The 22736-nt window shown below is 46.3% G+C and overlaps 1 protein-coding gene across 1 annotated transcript in view; it reads left to right on the top strand.

Annotated features, from left to right (window-relative positions):
- Nucleotides 1-231: 231 nt before the first annotated feature.
- Nucleotides 232-22736, top strand: part of nectin3a (nectin cell adhesion molecule 3a) — a 27294-nt gene continuing 4789 nt past the window's right edge. The window contains 3 exon segments of the mRNA XM_060075996.1: nucleotides 232-1947; nucleotides 15340-15681; nucleotides 21307-21691. Of these exon segments, the coding sequence (XP_059931979.1) occupies nucleotides 1860-1947; nucleotides 15340-15681; nucleotides 21307-21691 (815 nt within the window). The 5' untranslated portion in view covers nucleotides 232-1859.

Below are 22736 nucleotides of genomic sequence, written 5' to 3'. Positions count from 1 at the left end.
AGAGAGAGAGAGAGAGAGAGAGAGAGAGAGAGAGAGAGAGAGAGAGAGAGAGAGAGAGCTCATTATGGAAGGACCTATCTGAGCTGTAAACACAAGTGTTGAAGCGTCAGCACAGAGATGACCTCTCCCCAATGCAGTCGTTCAACGCCTTGGCAGAGGACAGGACTGAATGGGGGGTGGAGCGGGGGGGGGGGGGGGGGGGGGGGGGTCTGGGTGCGGTGGGGGGGGGGTTGCAGGGAGGGAGGGAGGGACTGGCTTGTCGATGTGACTGGTTGAGAATGCAGTGTTTAACAAAAGGTGTTTTCACAGACTGTAAAACCAAGTGCCCTAGACAGGAATCACAGCAGAGATGGTGCCAAGGCACCGGTCCCTGCCAGGGAGAAATTGTAACAGCGCTTTTAGAGAAAATGCTTTTGCAGAGTTAATCCTCAATGAGACGACTACCCTAAACCACAAGGTCACTGGCAGTGAAGTATTATACACCATATTATAAACCGTTTAGCTCCCCTGAGGGAGCTTAGCGAGAAAAAAACATAATTATAATCATAACCCACACCCTGTTAATTGTTTACAATATATTACGGTAACTAATCAATTGCCTATTTATATATTTGCACTCTTTGGGAAACTTTGAGACACATTACAGTGCGATGGGTTGTGGCCCATCGCACTGATGATCACGTCTGATTGATGGTGGTAAGGGCATGACTTTTACCTGGTGATTTACCACTTCTTGAGGTATAAATAAACCTGTCCAAGGGTTGGTGAGTGGGGAGGGGGGCACCAATGGAACAACACGCCATGGGGCACGCTTTAATCACAGTGTGGTTAAGTTATGGTGTTTTCCTTTGGAGGGTAAGGGTTAAAATAAATTCCTGCTGAGTTGATGCCCCTTGATGGGAACGTATGGACTGTAATGAAGATGTCACTGGGCAGTAAAGTAGGCCTGGAAATACAGGCGTCACACTGTGGCTGGCGTTTTGAGCGATACGTTTTTCATTGCCAAGATTCCTATCTGCATTTCAGTGTATTGCATTTATTTAATATTCTTTTCTTCGTTTGCATTCTTTGAATTATAAACCACATTATTTAATTTCCTTAAACGTAGTTTTTGTTTCAAGATTCAATTGAATTTGGGTTTCATGTGTACCTTTTTAAAAAATGTAACCGTATAAAAAAATCTTCATGGTTTGGTTGTTAGGGAAATAAAATGATTTGCAACTGTAGACGTTCCCTTTTGCTAAATCAGTCACGGGGAAAATATTTCAGTGTCATGTGACTTCAATGCAGTGTAAATCCTGACAGTTTATATTAACTTTCACATTCAGTTCTTCTGTCCACTTATCTTCACCTCTATCTGTCCAAAGAACAAAATGCAGCCCTTTCAAACAAAAAAGGACACCTGTGAAGAGAAAATAAAGGACAAATAGAAATCAATGTTTAGGGGTTGTCTTTTTTATTTTTAATTCTTGCCTCGATTGATTGAAAAATATTATAATCATCGGCACGTTTTAATTTCGCTGTGCATGCACCATAAAACGACATTAGCCAAAAATGGTCTTACTGTTTATATTGTGTTTGTTGGTGTGTGTGTGTGTGTGTGTGTGTGTGTGTGTGTGTGTGTGTGTGTGTGTGTGTGTGTGTGTGTGTGTGTGTGTGTGTGTGTGTGTGTGTGTGCAATGCGAGCGCGCGCGCGTGTTGCTGCTTGCGCGTTCACGCCCGCTCGCATGTAAAGTGTTGAGTGTGGTACGGCCCACGCGCATCGGTCGCTATGGAGAAGTGCTCCCGACGAGCAGCAGAGACTCAGACCGAGGAGGAGCAGGGAGCTAAAGCGCCACAGCGCACAGGGAGGAGAAACCATGGAGAAAAGATTGCCGCGCAACAAAACTTTGCCTTTAAACGGACCGCTACCCTTTACGATACTTTTCATCCTATGCGGAATAACATGTAAGTTGTTTTTGTTTCATTTACACTTTTCCCCGATGTACTTAAAGCCGTAAGGGACTGTAGTGCTGTTGGGGGTCTAACGTTACCGTTAGTTTGGGAGCTACTGGTCTGCTAACAGTCACGGTGCTGCTAGGTGGAGCGCTGCTGCTACGTTCCCGTTCAGCCCGGCTGGCTCCGCAGCTAGCCCGCTTTAAAAGCCTTTGCAGCCAGAAAGCAATCGGGGGTTGTTGTTCCGTGCACGACATTGGGATGCTGGTTGAACTGAAACAGTGGGATGTGGGTGCCAGTAGTGTGCCTTACGACCCTTAGCCACACACACCCCAGTGAGTGCGGACGGGAGTTTGATTATTTTTTTCCATTGAAGTATCCCCGTGCTGTGACTGGTGAATGTCGTCCCACCCAACTCGGCCACTGCAGTTATTTACAAGTTATGCGCTGTATCTAAATGGGTATCTTTTAAAACGATTTAAAACGACCGTGCCCCATGTTGGCATGGTGATAAAGTGCATGTTTGAGGTGAATGTGACTGTGACTGAAATGGCCATGTGTCAATGATTTGAAGAAAAAAAAAGTTGATATCCACAATATACCACACGAATCGATGTGTTCTCTACGACGGTAGTCCAATATAAATTAAAAGCTATGCAGCCTATTTCTGTTATTGGATAACGTGGGCCAAGGGGAAAGTTTGTTCAGGCAATGGGTTACGTGTTCCTGCTTCGGCTCCCTATGACGAGAAGGAGACGAGCAGAGCGTTCAAGGCAAGGTGATTGTTTCTGTGGGTCGTCATGTGCATTAGTGGCCTCCTGGCCAGGGAAATGAAGACATATTTCAGTGACTGGGCTGAGGAAAGCCACTGCAGAGCCTCGGAGGTGATGTTAACATGCAGTTGGGCCACATGCCAGATTACCTTTCAATCGGTCACAAAAGGAGGTGATCCATACGTCACTGTTTAGGATGGGACATGGCACACCGAATGCTCAGATTCCCATGGGGAAGCATATAGGCCTCGATTGATTCACTTATTGATGTCACAAAATGTCAGGCCTACATAAACACATTATTGTATAACTTTTGGAAGACGATAAAATCAGATTTTACTTGAAATCCCTTCCTTGCTCTTCGAATGTTGTTGTTGTCTCTCCCTCTATCCTACCACAAACAGATCGTAAGTGAAGATATTTTATAAACATGGTGACATAATCAAGTCAATATTATTAATTATTCATACCCAGTGGATATTTTTTTAATCGAAATACTACTTTTGAACTTAGTGCGTTTGGGGCGTTAGTGGGATGATGTATTCATAGACGTACCACTGTTTGTATTTTTATCATTCTGCAATCTTAAACTTTTTAGCAACCAGGGTGGTGAGGAGGGTATCATTGCAGGGCGTGGCTATATTCTGAGGTCTGTAATTGAAAACCATAGTTGGGTGGCTTCTACTCCGTGACTTTATGATTCCCAATATAAATAATGTAGTAATAGAACATCCCAAATTACAGACTGAATCCAAAAATAGATGACCCCAAAAAAAGTGGTTAATTGACTCAAATGACTTATGACCTAATAAGAGTTTACTGTAGGTCAGTAATGTGCTATTGGCAACAGTCGGTTGCCATCTCTTGTTTTAACCGGTCATAGCTTTGAGCCCATGGCAGCTGAAGCATATCAGGGCAGTTTAATATGTCCTTGTGTTTAGTTAGGAACAGGTGGAGGAGTTGTCTCCTGACACTGAAGACAAATGGATGAGAGGAAAAACAATTAGCAAACAAGTACACTTTAGTCAGATTTGATTTCTTCCCATGTAATGGGAATGGGTCTCTACCTACAACTACAATCCTTAATACAATCCTAATGCAAATTGATCCATGCTAGATTCAGCTTTCCTTTGGATAATGAATTTTTGGGATATGGCCAAGTCTTTTTTCCAGAATTGGATACACGACAGACTGATCACCAATTGATGGTTTAAAAATTTGCCTTGGAAATCACAGTTCACTAAATGCACTTTAACCAAGAAAAGACTCCAATCTAGTGATGGGGGCCACGGTTTTTCACGGTTACATTTTTCATTGTAGCCATCTGCAATCCAAACAAGAAAGGTCTCCGCCACAACCTGTTCAGGAAACAGGTTGTGGCTTTTCGGAAGCGCAGCTGGGATTCGCATCGGATGATTTGCTCTGATCCTTTTCATTTGAACTTAAATCTCGGCAGCCGCTGGGGCTGCAGACTGAAACCTCCTCATCACATTAAAAGAGTTCCCCCCCCCCCCCCCCCCCTTTGGAGCGGCGGCCATCAGCAGATGAGCGTTTTGCTTTATAGTGGGACATGGTGTCTGCCTGGGCGCTGGGGGGCGGGGTGTACGCCGGCTGTGACCACAAAGGCTGTGTTGGTCTAAGGCTCCACCCTGTGCCTGCTCAGCCACACCCTGCATGATGCATCCACCACCCCTGGACAGATGTGACTGCGAGAGGCGGGAAAGATGCTCCGTGGTGGTGGTCCATTATAGTTTGATGAGCCCCCCCCCCCCCCCCCCAATCCAACATTAGCATGGTAGACCTTCACACCTCTTCTCTAACTGGGTTTGTACATAAACAAATGGAAAACTTTTAAAAAAAACACTTGAGTGTTTTTGTGGTGCTTGTACCATTTGTCGATTTTTACTGAGCGTTGCTTCCCTTTGAGAACGGATGCAGCTCTAATGGTCCATTAATGACTTCCAATAGTGAACTAGCCTGTTTCTATCGGTGTCACAAGTGTCGATTGAAGCGGTATGTTTCAGTTGGTGGGCGGTTGTGGGTGGTTTCTTTTTTCTTAAACCGCTGAATGTAACCTCTTTTGGTAACAAAAATATTAACCTCCTGTGATGGATTTTCCATAGAAAAGGGAGTAATTGCACCCATTTGTGTCAGGAAAATAAATCTTTGAGAAGTTGAGTCATAGAAACTGGTAGGTAGAAATAGCTTCCAGATATTTGTGTGGCTAACTCCTACGGTGAAAGAAGAGATAAAAGCCTTTTAACACCAGTTTACTGGCCAGTTTGATGCTGGTTCTTTTCCACTGTAAACGTGGATCATATTGCATGAATGATTTAAAAGCACACGTTAAGACACTGTGGAGTGGCACCAGGCCTATATGCCAATCTCTCTCTCTCGCACGCACGCACGCACGCACACGCACACGCACGCACACGCACACACACAGAGAGAGCTACTGGAAACAGGTGAAGAAGCCTTGTTTAACCACGTATCACTTGTTCGACCCGGGCCTGTAAGGGTGTGTTTTGGACAAGCTGACAGCCGTGATGCTACTAATGTTTCAGACACAAGCACTCATTCCGCACGCACACACAGCCAACAGTGCCCATAATGTCTGTGTGGTGATCCACGCACAGGCGCACACATACAAGATACAAAGGCTTACACATACACCTATTAACATCTATTAGCATAATACTGTTGCAGCTGTGTCTGTTAAGGCTAACAGCTGACCTGCAGTCCTATCTTTTTGTGCCCATTTCCATCCAACTGCTAGACACACAAGTCCCTCTCTGTTCTACTAGGTACTGTCTCTAGACAATAAGGGAAGCCGGTTAGTGCTTTCCCAAGAACACCCAGTTTGACTTGAAGAAGCTTTACCCCAGTTAACATCTTTTATAACATTGGAAACCTTTTTAATGTTGCACTTATGCTTTATACCCTTTTTAAAAGAAAATATATTGGTAGCAGGAGTTATTTTTCTTTGGTTGAACTTGAAACTAATATCAGTGCTGTAAAATGTATTGGGCCTCCGTGTTCAGAGAATATTAATATGGTGCTGTAATTTAGGTGAAGGTTTATTTATCTGGTAATGCCAATTCTGGCAAAGTAAGTCTCCCTTGACATCAGTCTTATGGTCTGTACTATATATTGTATCGACTATGTATTAGTATGGTTGCCTGTGGGCCACAACATAACATCACTGTAGCAATGCAGGATGTAATACTGCATTGCTACAGTGTGACAGCCCCAAAGTGTAGAAAGAAGGCAGCACAAGAAGTCAGGTTCCCTTCTTATTACTTTTTCAAGGTGCGCAGCACTTGAAGGCAAACTTGAGAATCTAAAATGGTGTGTTTGAAGGATGCAGTTGTAACTAAGAAGCAGCCAAACGTATATTTGATGCAGTTTAGAGTCATGGGCTAATGAGGCGTTCACATGCTGTAGTCTTATCGATGGGTCACCTCAGCATATCAATAGTGTTGCTAATAATAATTTTGTGCTGAATACTTTTTAAGTGAGTAAGTTATTCCATATAGCCTATTGCTCGCCAGTCAATGCCCGTACTGCAGCCTAATAATATTGAAATTAAACTGCACTCCTCCAATGCACTTGCTATTGACTCTGATTAATACATTTAGGAATTACACAGGGAATTATCAAGTTTTTTGGGATGAATAATCATAATCTTGCATGGTGTGAGAAATTATTCCATACTAAAACCAGAGCAAACAAACAAACAAACCTTAATCCCCGTTGGATTACGTGAAATGGCCTGTTTGCTTTTCTGTGACCCTGCCTTGTACATCAAATATATTACTGCAGCAGTGGCTTTATTAGGTATGTTCCACAACCATATCAAAGCTGGACCTCTGCCAAATTAGCTATCCCTGTTCCTACTGCTGGCCCACTCCAACACTCGTATGTCTGTGTGTTGTGTTTATGCGGTCGGCTTAGCTCAGTAGGTAGAGTGGGTGGACTTGTAACCGTAAGGTTGCTAGTTTGGCCCTGAGTAAGACGCCCAACCCAAACTGCTCCCTGCTGTCGCCTTGCATTGTTGACTCTGTCGTCGGTGTGTGTGAATGTGTGTACGAACCGTCGTAAGTCAACAACTTTTCATTGCTGGTTCTCGGCTGGTATCTTTACAACATTTTGAACGGGGTCTTATGTTGCACATAACATATAAAGAGCTGCTCCTCTTTGCAATATGGAGAGGATATGGATAGCAGGTCAACGGACAAACATTGCAGTGAGTTTGATTCTATTTTTGCGTCTGCTGCTTGGTTTGTGAAAGGGATCATAACAAAATAAGTGGCCAGTGCTATTTAAAGCTCAAAATACAGTTGTAATATTTCATTTTGGATGATTGGATTACATTGGATTCCCAAGGGGGGCACTAGTCCATTTGAAGAATGTACATGTGTCGGTCTGGCTCGAGCCATTACATTATAATAATACACTATAGGACTTAATATTAAGTTTGACTAGGATCACCAAATAAGGGTCATATTTAGTGCTGTTGACTGTTTTATCCTGAACTCATTCTACATCTAATAAAGACTCAAATATCAAACATAACACTCTTTATTTCACAGTAAACATATCGCATGCATGTATTCAAAGACACCCTTTCAAACATAAACAACCGGTCACTTGAAGAGAGAGTATATGTTGAATATATGTGATGTGACACCTGTTTAGTTTTTACCGAACTTTATTGTCCTTTCACTGTTCTGTTCTATGTCACTCCATGCTGTACAGTTACTGGGAGAAGGAATAGGATTCTGGTATTGAGGGTATTGAAACAGCTATACTCACTAAAGACCTATGGTTCTAAGAGATCGTCAATGTAGGGGGTTGACCCCAAATCAACAATACTTTCAGGAACAGGGAGAGGTCGAGCCCCAGTTGAACTGGGAGTGGCGAGAAAGTAAACTCCCTCTGACCAGCACAATGGACCGTGAAACGCCGGCCGGACCAAACTCTGTTTTTATGGGCCGCTGCCTGGAGTACACATAGTGCAGAGGCTTTGTTTTTGTTTGAGCTGGTTTGACTTCCTCTGTGGCTGGGAAGTGGTGTTTGCTGCAATAAGCAGTAAGACTTGTCAAGTGTTTTTAATTGTCATCTAGCCTTGGCATTTCCCTCCATACTAGTTATTTTAGGATGGGATGAGGTGTTCCCAAAATGAATGCAGCATAGTATTGTTTAGCGATATTACTACAAAATGTTGGTCATCTGTTTACTTGATTTAAAAGGTTTTTTTCTTTTTTGATGAAAAGGTATTTTTATTCATAATAGTATAATGTCCTCCAAAAGTTGTTTTACTTTCTTTATCAAGGGGCTTAACACACATTTTTACTGGTTTAAAGATTAATGGTAACTATGAGTTATTTGAAAGAAATTACAAGGTTCTTCAGCATGAATGTTTAGCATGAAAACAATGTTTGACATTGACCGGCTTATAATATCATACAAGAAAATGAACACGAGACAATCATGGGAACAATCGTCCAGCAAAACAAATCAGATTTCCCTCGGGGTCTGAGTGGTAAGAGGGGGACCATGTTGACATTAGGAAAGATCGGGCTAATGAAAGTACAGTAGCCCATTTAGTCCCAGCCAGGGGAACTGCAGTCTATAATTAGCATAGGAGACTTCTCTGTGGTTAGCCCCACCCACTCCCCAGAGGTTGGGATCTATTTCTGTCTGAACGAATATAAGATTGAGCGAAAGTCTGGGTTTGCTGTTTAAGACATTTCTGATTGGACATTTCTGTTTTCTTTCTCTGTCAAGTAGTGTGGGAAAGAAACAAGTGCACTGTCCAGTCCGTGAGTGTTGATTCAGGGGATTCTGGGCTCTGTATGGCTCTCGCTCTGTTTCTTTAGACCTCTTTTACTACTGGCAATAGCCTACACTTTAAGGGAGAGTGGTTTGAGGGGAAGCCCGTTTCTCTGCCCTGCCTCCACCCAGCTGTTTAAGAGCTAGGATGTGGTTGGCTGGGGGTGCTCTGTGCGTAGAACGTAAACCCACGATGAAATGCTTTCACGGAGCGATTGTTGGGGCAAGTGTCAATGGCTGTTGCTGGCATCAGGGCTACTGTTGGGCTGACATTTTATTATCAGTGTGAGTTTAACTTGGAAATTATGATGCCCTGCGCTGTACAACAGCTGTTAATGCCTTCTTGGTCTTACTCAGCCAAACTGACTAATGTGAGGAAATGGTAGCAATTAAATCAATGAAACGGTTATTCATTGTCCATAAAAATGCCATTGTCCCCCCAGAGTCAGTAGCCTTTGTGCCATCCAGTTTTTTCCATGTTATCTGGCTTATGGTGTTACTGCGCGGCAGCCGTCAGGATTTCATGGTTGTCAGCTCGCGAGCCAAGGGAACGGTTTACAGCCTCTGAAACCTCCTCCTCACAGAAGCAGGGAGCCAAGGCTTCAGGATTTGACACGATGAGCCAGCACTCTTCAACGGGGGATACCCTTCCTCGCCAGGGCAGATCTCAACACCACCAGGGTGACAAGGCAGCGGCCTCTCCTCACAGTACCGTGTCAGGGCTTTCATGCACTGGGGCTCTAATTGAGTCGTGAGATAACCTCCCCCCCCACACACACACACACCACGCTGACTGCGGACACGAACATGCTCCGTCATCTCATTCGCATGGCGGGTAGATGGGTCCATTTCCCTGTGAGGGGCTCCCAACAGCAGCCTTTGCATGTAAGGCTTTTTGTAACAAAAAATTGAAAAAAATGCTCTCCTGTACAATATTCAAAATGTTATAAACAGCATAAATATAATTATATAAAACGCATACATTGTCTGCTCTTGAACAATGTCAAGCAGTAGAATGATCCAGCATGTGTAGATATATTTCCCGACACAGCGTGCAGCACCAACAATAAGTGAATTCCCACACGGCAGGGCAGTGCAGGAATGTTTGTGTTGCTTTGGCACACAATGGTTGACATTGTCGCTCTTCAGGGTCTCCTCGCACACTAGCTCACTCCGAGTACACTCCACGGTAAGTCGTTAGCTACCTGCTACCGACGCCGCCTTAACACCAGTGATTCGATCTGGTTTGATTATGCTTTGCCCTCAAGCCTGCTCTTTAATTAAACGTAACTGTTGAGAGGGGGCACGGACACACGGGCCTGCCTGGTAGCAGTGAGCCAGGGGTCTCCCAAGTGGGCCGAATGACATGTGAAAGAGCACGGCCGGCCCCTTTCAGTGGCCTGTCAACCCGTGTTTGTCTCCACCGTGAATTAACGAGGCTGGAACGGCCCTGCACCCTCCAGCCTCACAATGCTTGGAAGGAAGGGGGTAGATTAGAGTTGGTGTCGGGACTAATGGCTTTCTTCACACTGCACAAATATTCCCAGAGATAAAGTCACGCCATAAACTGGCCATGCAGGCCCAACAGGGCCACTTGGCAACAACTGCCCTCTAAATTGTTTTGAACAGACTTATGGGTTCCTCCGGTGGGGATGCTAGGGTTCTTAAGGGTATACAATATAGGCATTGTCTTTTTTCCCTCCCTCTTTTTATGGTCTTTTAGATTGCATTCAAGAGGTTTCACACTATATAGAGTTTGAGGGAACCGTTTTTAAAGATGCGGTTTGTTCCTGCAATTATTTTTGTTCATCACCTCCTAAAGAATTTTAAATGACATCTAATTTTGGTCATTTCTGGTTAGAATATATATGATTAACAAGCGTTAGGTGTCTTTTTAATTATAGAAATCAATTCGTAATTATGCTGGTAAAACATAATTACAAGAGTTTTATTATTTGGTTAAAGTTGGAGAAATGTAATGTCTCCCCTTGGTCTCAAAGTCTAGACTGTTAAACCATTGGCCTACCAGTGATTTTATGTGTGATTCTACCAGTAAGGCCAGTACTTAACTGTGATTGTTAAGCTATGGAGCTAGCCAATTCATGGATTTGCATTATGCTCTCATTTCCCAATGTACTATGGAGCTGAAAGTAAGCCCTTTTGAGACCTTTTGCTGAAATCTGTTCATCTTTCCTCCATGCTTGTTGTTACGTAGTTCCTTCTCTTTGTGTCGCTGAGTTTCAATGTTCAGTTTCCGCTCTCTCTCTCGACCTCGACCACACCGCCTAGAGCTCGATCTCACGTCTGCATTCTTCTGCCGTGAGGTCTTCGCTCCTCGTTCCTGGGTGCAGCTCGATACAATAATCAGTTCATGAAGTTTGTCTACGACTTTCTTACATGTCATGCGAAGCCGTTTTTTTTTTTTTTTTCTCCATCCTTGTTGCTCCGGGAAGGTTTCTGGCCTCAAATGTTTCCGTCCTTTCCCAGACTGCTCCGACATGGAGCTCAGTCTCCTGTGGGATCTCTCCAGGAGTACGGTTCAGTTGGGAGAGCCGGGCCTGGAGGCTCGGTCAGCCCGGGGTAGGTGGAGATTTTGGCTCGTCAAGCGGGCCAGCGTTCGAATGTTTGAGCCGGTCGCTAGGCAAAGGGGAAGGTTTTGATTTACCATTGCGTCGTCCGCCCAGCTTGTCGCAATTAGCGATGTCAGTGGGGAGAAACAAATATGAAGCATTTGCTCAAAGGGCAAACGCATCGCTCCCATGAGTTCATTCTTTTCCTGGGGTTTCACAGAAATCTCTCCTGGAGAAGGGCAAGAGTGCAACATGTAGGGATATCCACTTCTAAACGATCTGTAACGCAAGCTTGGGAACATCCGGCTCTTTGTTAGAGGACACCTGATCCCGGGGTGATTGTTGTACATTGTAAAGTATTGATAATAAATACGACAAAACGAATGCCTAGAACATCGGGAAAAATACATGATTTGGCTCGGGGTGTAGATTTATACATTTCCCTTGTTATGATTGGGAACACCTGTGTGTTGCTAATCCTAGGAGGCCCTGTGTGGAGTTGTGAGGAAGTGATGAATATACTGTCCCGCCGCGTCTATAACCGAAGCGTACTGCTAAAGTCCCAAAGGGAGCGCGCTACACCCTATCTGTAGACACACTACTTTAATTCTGTTTGCATGTTATATTTCAGACACTCATTTCTATGGGTCGTAGCGGCTGTGCTCTGGCTGTGTAAAGCTACGCCGTCCGGGTTAAGCTACGCCGACTCCCACCCTTCCTCCTGGCTGTAGGTATCCCACGTAGAGACCATCTGTCTCCCCTCCGCTAATGGTGAGGGTGGAGGCCACACCGAACACACTTCCTCCCCCAACCACTCCCTGTTTCCCCTCACCCTCCGCTCCGGCCTACACGTCTACTGTAAAGCAAACACACCATAGCTTGGCGGGAGTCTGGTTTCTTTGTTACGCTTTGACCGGGGTCCGAAAGGTGACACACAGGGTGAGTGAGGCGGACACACCGTCCCGGGCAGTTGGTCGGGCGCAGTGTGGATCAGGTAGCGGTGGGAGTATGTGGAGCATGTTCCCGAAGACGAGCCGCGCCGACGACACGTGTCTGGCCCCATCAGCGACATGTCACGCATGCCAAGCGTGTCAGTGGGCAGCCCCTCAACATAAGCCACGACGCCCGTGACTCTGTTATGTGTCGCTCCTGGCGGGCTCTCGCTGTAACCTACCGCGGCCTATTTTTGTATTAGCTGAGCCTAGCTTTAAGTGTATCGCCGATCACGGCGGGGTTCGTGTATGCTAGGTGTCTTCAGTAGTAGTAGGAGTAGTAAGTTGTTTTAGTGGGCACGGGAGCAGCTGTGCTGTCATTTCAAAGGGCCCAGAACAGGGGCATGTGTGGCCTTCTCGACCCTGACCTGCAGCAATCCCAGGGCCCCGCCTCAGGGCTGTGGCCAAGCACGTAGTAACGTGCTTGGCACGTAGTAACGTGTTTTTTTTAAGGCCCTCGGATTCAAGGGTGGTATGAAGATGTCCCGGATCGAATGTGACCGGCAAAAATAGAAAGGCAGTCGTCCTCAACTTTCTGTCAATTTAAAAATAGGCTAGTTTATTTTTATGTAAGCCAGAGACATCCATGCAGGTTAATAGGTCGGAGCGAAATGACGTTATTACGTTCCTTGTTGTCAACAGTCCAACTGGAACAACAAACAATGGAAATGTTTTTTCTCCTTGTATTGTCCATCAAACCAGTGGCTGTCAGTGCTGCTCGCCTGTGCTGCAAATAAACAACTTATTCCAAATCAATTTGGTCACAGGTTTTGTGCTGTGACCATTTCGTTCTCACAAATAAGTTGAGCGTGGACTCTCATTTTGTTGTTGTTTTTCCCTCAAACGTGTTTATCTTCAACAGAGGAAGCAATCTTGGTCCCGTAGCCCACAGACCATGTGCATTAACTTACCCCATCCCGACTCTTGACTAAAAGGCTCCAGGAAAGGGTGAAGACTCCAGGGGTTTGCAGGGAAGAGTTGTGCTGACCAAAGCAATAATGCAGCTCTGTGACTTGTTATAATGTGTTTTTTAGACAACAATGGGAGTCTTTGTGAATGAAGCCGGTCCAGTCGCTAAACAGACAATAGTGGCAGGAGGAAAGATTGTTGTTTTTGGGCAGGAATAGGAAAAATGGGCCAGCTTTGTCCTTTCAGCTTTAACATGAGTTTCATATTATACATAGCCGTATTAAGCTTGATCATATAGAAGTAACCTTACAGAAAAAACATTTAATGGAATTTTGGAATCTCCCAATTCCCGGAATCAAACATGTGAACAACTGAACATGGAAGACAACGTGTGTGTGTGTGTGTGTGTGTGTGTGTGTGTGTGTGTGTGTGTGTGTGTGTGTGTGTGTGTGTGTGTGTGTGTGTGTGTGTGTGTGTGTGTGTGTGTGTGTGTGTGTGTGTGTGTGTGTGTGTGTGATGACGAAAATTACAGGGGTCAAAAAGGAGCTCAGGGAGACTCAGCCTACTTGGCTATATTTCCCACTCACCGAGCTAGCATAGCTGTGGCTAACCACTCATATTTACGCCAAAGAGACCCAAAATACCGGGCCAGTGGATCACTTTGTTGAAGCTTCAGAGTACCTCATACACATTGGAGAGTAGGTCAGGTACTAGAGAGAGATATTCAAGTCTCCTAAATATTCTCCCGTTCCCTTAACCGAAGGGTTAAGGGAAATGCAAAACGTTCGTTGTTTGACGAAAAGCAAAACTGAAAGTTCGTTTAGAGTTTTTCACTTCCCCTTTTTCGGTGTAGAAGTGAAAAAGCCCCCGGTTTTAATGGGAGTCCCATGCATCGGTTAAGTCATATTAAAGCTCTCATAGCCACACAGCATGTTGTAAATGTGTAGGCACGAGTCTATATGTAGGCATCCGTGACTCATTTGTACTATGGCCAGAGAAGGAAAAAACGCCTGTTTTTGTTTCTCTGGAATGGATGGAAAAAAACGATCTCTTTGACTTTGACCACAACTTGTAATGCATCTCAGTTTGGATTTCAGATGTTTACTTGCCGAGATAGTGCGATCAATCTCCACGGTTGTCTGTTTGTTTCTTGAGCTGTTTGTTTATTTTGTTATACGACATTTTACCGTCTGACGCTAGCAAAGCAATGGTTAGTAGCTTCATGTAGTGTTTAAGAATACAAATCTCCATCATTCACACGCCTTAGAGGGTTGCCTCCCAAATAGATCTTAGTTGAAGGCTTTTATTTTTATGCCAGGGCCGTGCAGACCGCCATTACCCAGCACATTCATCCTTTTGTCCTACATTCAAGCTGAACGCCTCAGCCAAGCGACGGCAGCCAGGACTCGGAGCCAAGTCCTAAGCCTCCATGTTGCAGGTTTTGTGTCACTTCTCCTTCATGTCTAAATACACCCACGGTGGGCACTGACTCAGATTAAGGATCTTGTAAAACGAGGCAGAAAGAACGGTTCGAATTGAACGCTTTGTTTAATCTCGTTCCAGGTTTCTTTTTTCGTGCCCCCCCCCTCCCCCCCCCCGCGTCCTCCCATCCTGCTTTAAAAGGTCTTCTGATAATTAGCCGAGGCTGTGTCTGGGTGTCCTGGGGAGAATGTGTGTTGCTTATTAGGATGGAAAGTGGAACACCACAAGGAGGGGGCTTCATGGCTTTTAGAAGGCAAGGGAGAACCTTCGGGGAGAGCTGTGAAGGCCGTACTGCAGGCCTGTGTTCTGGCACACTGCGCAGCTGTAGGTTGATTGAACTGCACAAGTAAGCACAGAGCACTACTTGGTAGGGGGGCGAAATGTGTTGTTCAAAACAAAGTGCCTTTTTTATACCTACGGAAAAACAGTTTGAATGGTTATCTTCATGTACCCTAGGCTTTTGGTTGCAGATGGGTTTACATTTCACGCAGAAAGACAATCTTCTCTTCAGGCGCTGAGCTACTTTCTCAAAAGCTTTAAACTAAACCCTGATTTGTAAAGAAATCTTTCTGAACACTGCAACGCTATCAGTCATGTTTTCCCCTCTGTCTACAGAAAATGTGTTGCATGTGTAATAAGTAGGCCCCTGTTTCATCTGCATTTGCATGTGTTGGATCTCGGTTGAAAGAAAAAATAAACCGGAGGAGCTCAAGTTCGGTCTGTGATGTCACCATAAGACAACATCAGAAGTAACCCGAGCCCCGCCGAACTCCAACTCTGGATTCGGTCGCTGGGCGCCGTTCCTCCGTCTGATCTCTTTCCTGTTCCTCTCCCTCTCCGCAGGCGCGAGCGCTAACCAAGTGATCGTACCCGAGAAAGTGAACGCGGTGCTGGGGAAGAACATCACCCTGGGATGCAAGATAGAGGTGGGCTCCAACCTGACCCAGAGCTCCTGGGAGCGCCATCTGCGCTCTGGCCCCATCACGATAGCGGTGTACAACCCCGAGTTCGGGATCTCAATCTCCAAGGAGTACGCCGGGCGCGTCTCCTTCCTGTCGGCCTCGGTGCACGATGCCACCATCATCCTGGAGGGGGTCGGCTTCGCCGACATCGGCTCCTACACCTGCAAAGTGTCGACGTTCCCGCTGGGCAACACGCAGGCGTCCACCACCGTCAATGTATTAGGTATGTAGGATTTATGCCCCTCTGACAACTTGACTGTTGGGTGCTCCTTACTGCTAACGATGTCGGTCCACTCAACAATTGTACTCATGCGGGTGGGCTTTTTGAGAGTTGGAGATTATTGTTGGGAGAGCATATTTCTGTTCACCACTAAGAGTTGTTTTGTACTTCTTCAGGATGCATGGTCCCCGAGATGCCATGGTCGTGTTGCGTAAACTAATTACATGTAATTATACTGTATTCAACGAGAAATTATGAGTATTGTATGCAATAGTTTGAACTAGGGGTGTGAACGGTTACAACATTTTTTAAACGGTTACACGACCCCTTTTTTTTTCGTGTACACCGTTAACTTTTTTTTTTAAATTAATGTTTTTTTTTTTGTTTTTTTAAAGTGGGCCGCGGCCTCGCTATAGGGGGATTATTGTTTATCAACACGGCGGATGCACGAGCAGAATGATCGCAAAAAGAACATTTGTTTGACCGGTTGCCATGGTTATCTCCGTGTGGTTAATTTAAAGTTGCGGTGTTAAATAGGATGTTGTCAGCTTACTGTTGCATTGAACTGTAATGAGAAAACGCGGATATATGCTATAGACCCTATAGTATCTGTGGTATAAAGGCTGGGACGAATTTCAATTTATAAATATGTACACTTTATGTTAAAAGTATAGACCGTAGCGATTCCCATTGAAACGAATGGTGCGGTGATTATTCTTCAAAACGAGAGCTGTTAAATTGTGAAAAATGTATTAAACTGTAATCAGACAACGCGTTTACATGCTATAGACCCTAGAGTATTTGTGGTATAAAGGCTGGGACGAATTTCGAATTATAAATATGTAAACTTTATGTTGAAAGTATGGACCGTCGCGATTCCCATTGAAACAATGGTGCGGTGATTATTCTTTTTTTTTGACGGTTTTCGTTAACAGATTTTTCCTATTTCTCCGGTTATGATTTACTAACCGGTTACACGTGAACCAGTGCACACCCCTAGTTTGAACGTATATACCCAATACACAGCCCAACTGCCAAGTACTCTTGTCTGGTAAAGTCGATATCTTTATTATCTTGAGATTAACTCGGCTTAACCTTTTCGTTCTCATGTAAACATGAGCATAGGTTCAACCAACCGTCCATTTTTAACTGCGCCGTGCACACCAGTGAGCACGTTGATGTGATCCATAACTAATCACCGTGCAGTACCGGTCACGAGGAGCGCCATAGATGTAGCACTAGGTACTAGGGCCTCCCCAGACGCAGGTAAGTAGAAAGTTATTCTTGGGACTGTCGCCCCTGGAGGGAAAAAGCACTCTCCTGAGTGATCCAGCTCCCAGACGTCTACCTGGCCAGAGGTCACCCACGTCATAATCCCCGCAGCCCGGTGGTCCCACTCTCCTCACTCATCTCACTGTCTCACGGCCAAGAAAGAAAAGAAAGTTGGCTCTTGTTTTAGGGTTACAAAGTGCAAGAATTCCCTTGAGCACTGAGTCTTCCTACTGATTTGTCGAGTCCCCTTGAATAATGTCGAGCGTGCTTCAGTGTCCCCTATAAATATTCATAACGCTGGTCTTTGCCAAATTCACGGCTACATTCTATGCAGATTCCCAGCCTTAATCCAAACAAAACTGCACATACAGGCATACCCCCAAAATGCCGTGCTTTCTTAGCCTACCCCCGAGTCAATCACCAACGCCGACTGGATACACTTGCATAATGCATATCCCACACCATGGCCGTAAGGCACACACCACACCATGTGGACACAGGAAACATCTCTTCTTTTTTGTTTGGAGGCTGAACGGTAAAGCCTGTGGTCAGGGCGAATTTCCACGCCCCGTCTTCCTGAATTGATGGTCGGATGGCGTCCGTGAGCTCTGGCGGCTGCCCCGCACACAGCAGATTCCCCTCTGCCTCCGGAGAGTCTGGCTGTCTCTGGGGACTAATGAGCGGCTACATTAAGTGCTACTGTCACAGCCACGGTGTCTGGGAGCGCCCAGAGTTCAGTCAGACGTCACTAGGCCCGGTGTCGTCTCGCGGCGTCCACAGCCCCTGGTCTTCCACACACACAAACACACTTGTGTTTTAATACTTAGGCGTTCGCTCACTCGTGATTCTGAGCCACGGTTGTGTTGAAATGCATATGAGATGCATTATGTTTTGAAATATGAAGGCTCTCTTGAAAGTTGCTTCGTGGGAACCGAGCAGTCCTTGGGAGACGTGTTATTTTTCTTTTTTTTACACCAGAGCTTTATAATTGTCAGTGTCTGATCTCAGCAGTTTAAGGCTCCTGTAAGGAAGAGAAAGTACTGCATAAGGAAAGGAGAGCACGTCTATGCAGTTCTTCCTTTTGTAAGAGTTTTTACTTTAAGAAATTGAATGGCCAGCACAGCACACCGCAATGGTCCAGAATATGAAAAGAGGACAGCTATCTCAGCTAAAATCTATTTTTATTGTTTGGCAGATAGTTATTTTTGTGTGAATCATTGCTGTTGAAATAAGAGACTACGGAAACACTTAATTTGTATGTTCTCATTTTTCAGTTCAATTTGATTGTGGTAACGTCCCATGTGGTGTTTTTGAAGTTGTTAAGTACGGGCTTCGAATATACCTAAAGATACCAACACGGCTGTTTTTTGATATGATATTAAATTGATTTATTCAGATCTATTACATGCATACCTGTGGTATTCCCTCTACAAACTCAAATACTTTTTATATCTACTAGCAAAACAAAGTCAGAGCTTTCTTTACATGGGTTAGGCTGCAGTGACCCATGCACTAACAGTTTGTTATGCTAGTTAAGCCCTAGCTTTACTTCAGAGAACCCCGTCCCCGTAGAGTAGACCATGGCAGACGGGGACATCCGTGGAACATTGATGAATGTATCTCGGATCTAACGTGATTCCTTTGCACTTTTAAACAATCTGATATGGAACCGTTATCTGGTGTAAACTCTTTTGACCCTTGTTTCGCAACAAGTGTCAGACATGCACTAAGGTTCATCTCTGTCCGTGCTGATTCTGCGGAAACAATGATTTGTTAGGCAAATTTACAAGAAATAGGGGAAAGGTTCAAATTTGACGAAGGAAAATATTGCAGTGAATGGGAACCAATATAGATGTCCTTCTGTGAACAAGTTCATGGGAAAACACGTTTTGTGCACAGTGTAGTCTTCAGAAGCAGATATCGAAGTGGAACCAACGTCGCAGAGAATGACTCGCCCACTCTGAGAGGTACTTGAGCTCCTTGAGTTAACAATGGTCAGTGTGTTTTCCTTCTCCCTACATTATTTCTGCTTATTAGTCTGTATTCCAATGAGGATGTCGTTGTTTTTTTCCGCCGAGTCATGACATGGGCGGACACCGGTTGCATGGCGAGGGAGGGCAAAATCCTGCTGAGCCCGACACCGAAAGCCCTTTATTATTCAGAACCGCTGTGACGCGGGGAACATAAATCACATCGACCCTTTAAGAAACACAGACTCAGTGAGACTGCCCCATCTGTCGCTGCATGCGGGGGAAAACGGTTGAAACATCCATTCAGGGTCCTGTCCGCTGCCTCAGTTGCACACAGACGAGGGCCCAATCCCACCGGGGCCCCAGGTGGGCGGGGAAGGGCCGGAGCTGGCGGTTTTCCCCCGCTGCTGGACAGGAAATCGTTTTTGCCCAATTCAGTCCCCCCCCCCCCCCCCCCCCCCCCCCCCCACCCACTCTCTAGCTTTTCCTCCACCCATCCAGGGCCCCACCTCCCCCGGACAGGTCCGCCACCCCCTAAATGAACACGTCATGTGAGGGGTTTATTCTGCAACACACCCCGCCAGGTCGTCCCAACATAGAGCCGCTACTGTGCATGGAGGTGGAGTTGGTGGTGGGGATGGGGGGGTAGGGGTAGGAGTAGGAGGTGGGTGTGCGCGGGTCAGGGGGTGCGGAGGAGAAACAGAAGAGCCAAGTGATTTAAGAATGCGAGACCCAGGGTTGGGAAGGGCAGGTTCTCCCCTCCCGCTAGGCGTGGAGGAGGCGCGCGGTATTTTTGGAAGCAGGAACGTCGGGGGTTATTAGGGTCCGCTGTTGTATCTTGAAGCGCAGCCTGGTCGGGGAGGTGTGTGTGTGTGTGTGTGTGTGTGTGTGTGTGTTAGGCGGTTAGTAGTTAGTGGAACAACTGTTGGAGGTTTTGTCCACATTAAAGAGGCAGTGGTACGGTGCCACAGGAAGGCGATATTTAAAAACAAATGGGTCTGGAAAATGGAACAAATCGTCCAGAAAGCATACTGATGGAAAAGAGAGATAGCTTTCTGCCGGTGTACTCAATGTTAACTCTGTTAATATTTCCTATGCAGCTCTCTCCCTCTCTCCTCCCATGGTACCTTCCAGCCCCTCTTTTGAACTGCTCCCCCCCCCCCCCCCCCCTTCTATAAAACCCTCTCGGGCATAAATGCTGACTGGACAGGTTGCCTATTATGAAACAATCTACCCCACCATCTTCCTCTGTAGCGTCAGAACAAAGGAAAAGCGCCTTGCCTCATCGTAGCGTCCCACGCAACAGGTATCGGGGATCTGCGTTACACCTCGCCCGCTCTCCTGCCTGGGATGGATCTGTTGTGACTCCCTGTTGTGGAGAATCTGTGTTCAGTCTGAATCCCCTGTTATCCAGAGTCCTCCCCAGGAAGACAGAGTAATACTACGCTGGCTTGTATCGCCGTTGAGCAGGACGTTGGTAACCTTACCCCCCTCAGTACAAGACACTGGGGTGTCAAATGCTGAATACAGGCCGACACTGGGGTGGGTGGGTGTGTGTGTGTGTGTGTGTGTGTGTGTGTGTGTGTGTGTGTGTGTGTGTGTGTGTGTGTGTGTGTGTGTGTGTGTGTGTGTGTGTGTGTGTGTGTGTGTGTGTGTGTGTGTGTGTGTGTGTGTGTGTGTGTGTGTTAAACACATTATGAAGGGTGTTCATGGATCGTGTTGCTGCTACAGTGCGAGAGTTTAATGATGGTATTCTTGCCATTTCCATTTACTAATGCACCATTTATATTTGCTGTACAACAATATACGCAACAGCACCATCCATTTGAGTGTCCGGTAAAGGGCCCCTATAAGATGGACTCTTTCCTAGTGGTTAAGTGTGTTGAAGTCCACTCCACGTCTCGTCATGCATTATGATGGTCATTATTTATTCATGTTCCATAGACTGTTAAGATCAATGTTCATCTTCTAACGTACATTTCCTCCACTCTTTCCATCCCTTCTACCTCTGTCTCCTGACCCCCTGATCTCACAACCCTTTTGCTCTTCCTCCTATTCCTCTGCTCCTGTCTTCACGTCTCCTCCTCCTCCCATCTTCTCCTTCTCCCCCGCCCATCTTCTCCACCTCAAATTTCTTCCATCTTCTCCTCCCGCCATTTCTCCTCCTCTTCCTCCCAACTTCTCCCTTTTCTCCTCCCATTTTCTCCATCTCCACCTCAAATTTCTTCCATCTTTTCCTCCGTCCATTTCTCTTCCTTCTCCTTCTCCTTTTTCTCCTCCCATCTTCTCCCCCTCCAATTTCCTTTTGTCTTTTTCGTGCCCCTTCCTCCTCCTCATCCTCCTCCCCTCTCGTCTTCCTTGCCCCCCCCCCCCCCCCCCCCCTCAGTGGAGCCCAAGGTGTACGTGTCGGCGGGCCCCACCCCGCTGCTGGACGGCGCCGCAGAGTCGGTGGTGGCCACGTGCGTGGCGGAGCGGGGCCGCCCGGCCGCCACCGTGTCCTGGGAGACGTCTCTGGACGGCCGCTCGGAGCCGGCCACGCAGGACGAGGCCAACGGCACCGCCACCGTCCAGGCGCACTACGTGTGGCGCCCGCAGAGCCACGCCCAGGGCCAGAGCCTCACCTGCGTGGTGCGCCACCCCGCCCTCACCACCGACTTCCGCATCCCCTTCGCCCTCAGCGTGCAGTGTGAGTATCCCCTGTCCTGCATTTACAGCTACATTCAGGGCATTCAGCAGACGCTTTTATCCAAAGCTACTTCAAATAAGTCATTATAAACAAAGTCATTTGTCATAAGAAAGTGAGGCAATAGACCGCTGCCGGTACAATGAGGATGTTCATAGAACCAAGTGCAAAGCACCAACAATCGCTAAGTTAACCCATTCACTTTATACCACAAAGATAGCTAGGATAAGAGACTTGGATAGAGGTTCTGGGGTGCATAAGAACACCGGCCACCAGCCCATTCACTTGGAGAAGAAGGGTTAAATGAAATAACAAAGGCTCGGCAGGTCGGGTTCTCCAGTCTGGGAGGTAAATAGACAACATTCAGAAAGTTCCCGGCCGCTCCCTATTGTCATCATGTATCCAATAATCCGGGCAGGGTTCTCTTGGCTAGCGGGTGGTTGACTCCCACCTGAAGGTTTCGGGTTCGATTGCCAATGTTGGCACTTGGTATTCTGGCATTCGGAGGCGGGCTGCCCAAACTCCCCCTGCCTGCCTCCAAATATCCTGACAAGAACATAAGGAGCTTTGGATAAAAGTGTCTGAATTGTTATAAAAAACAAAATGCAAGGTATGGATTTATCATTTGTTTTTACGAAGCTATTATACATCGTCTGGTTCCTCTGATGGTTCCGCGAGCTTTCAGTCGGATCCTTCCCGTCGGAGCGGGAAGCTTCCTGAGCGTTTATAAGGAGGCGGGGGAGGTTTATTATAATGCAGCATGCCACTGTGCAGCCCAACCAGACTCAGTCCATCTTATCTGTATTAACCCACATCGATGGGCTGATTTACGGACGCTCTGCTCCACCCTTCCCCCTCCCATCATCCATAAAGGGCCATTTAAGAGCCGTCCTAATGTTATAATCATCGATGCATGCTTCCTTGGCGGGCATCGCGCAGGAAAGGATCTGTTTGGACTGCGTGAGTGCAGACTAATGAAGGCATTTTATGAAATATTGATCAGCGCTCAGCAGAAGCGATGCGAGGGGTGGGAGGGTCGGTGGGGGTGGGGGGGAGGCTCTTTGGAGATGGGGTGGGGGGGGGGATGCAGAAAACCAAGGTTAATGCAGGAAGGTAAGGGGCTTCTGAGCTCA

The sequence above is a fragment of the Gadus macrocephalus genome, chromosome 16, assembly GCF_031168955.1.
Source record: "Gadus macrocephalus chromosome 16, ASM3116895v1".
Classification (NCBI taxonomy): domain Eukaryota; kingdom Metazoa; phylum Chordata; class Actinopteri; order Gadiformes; family Gadidae; genus Gadus; species Gadus macrocephalus.
This window is presented reverse-complemented; position numbering and strand designations above follow the sequence as displayed.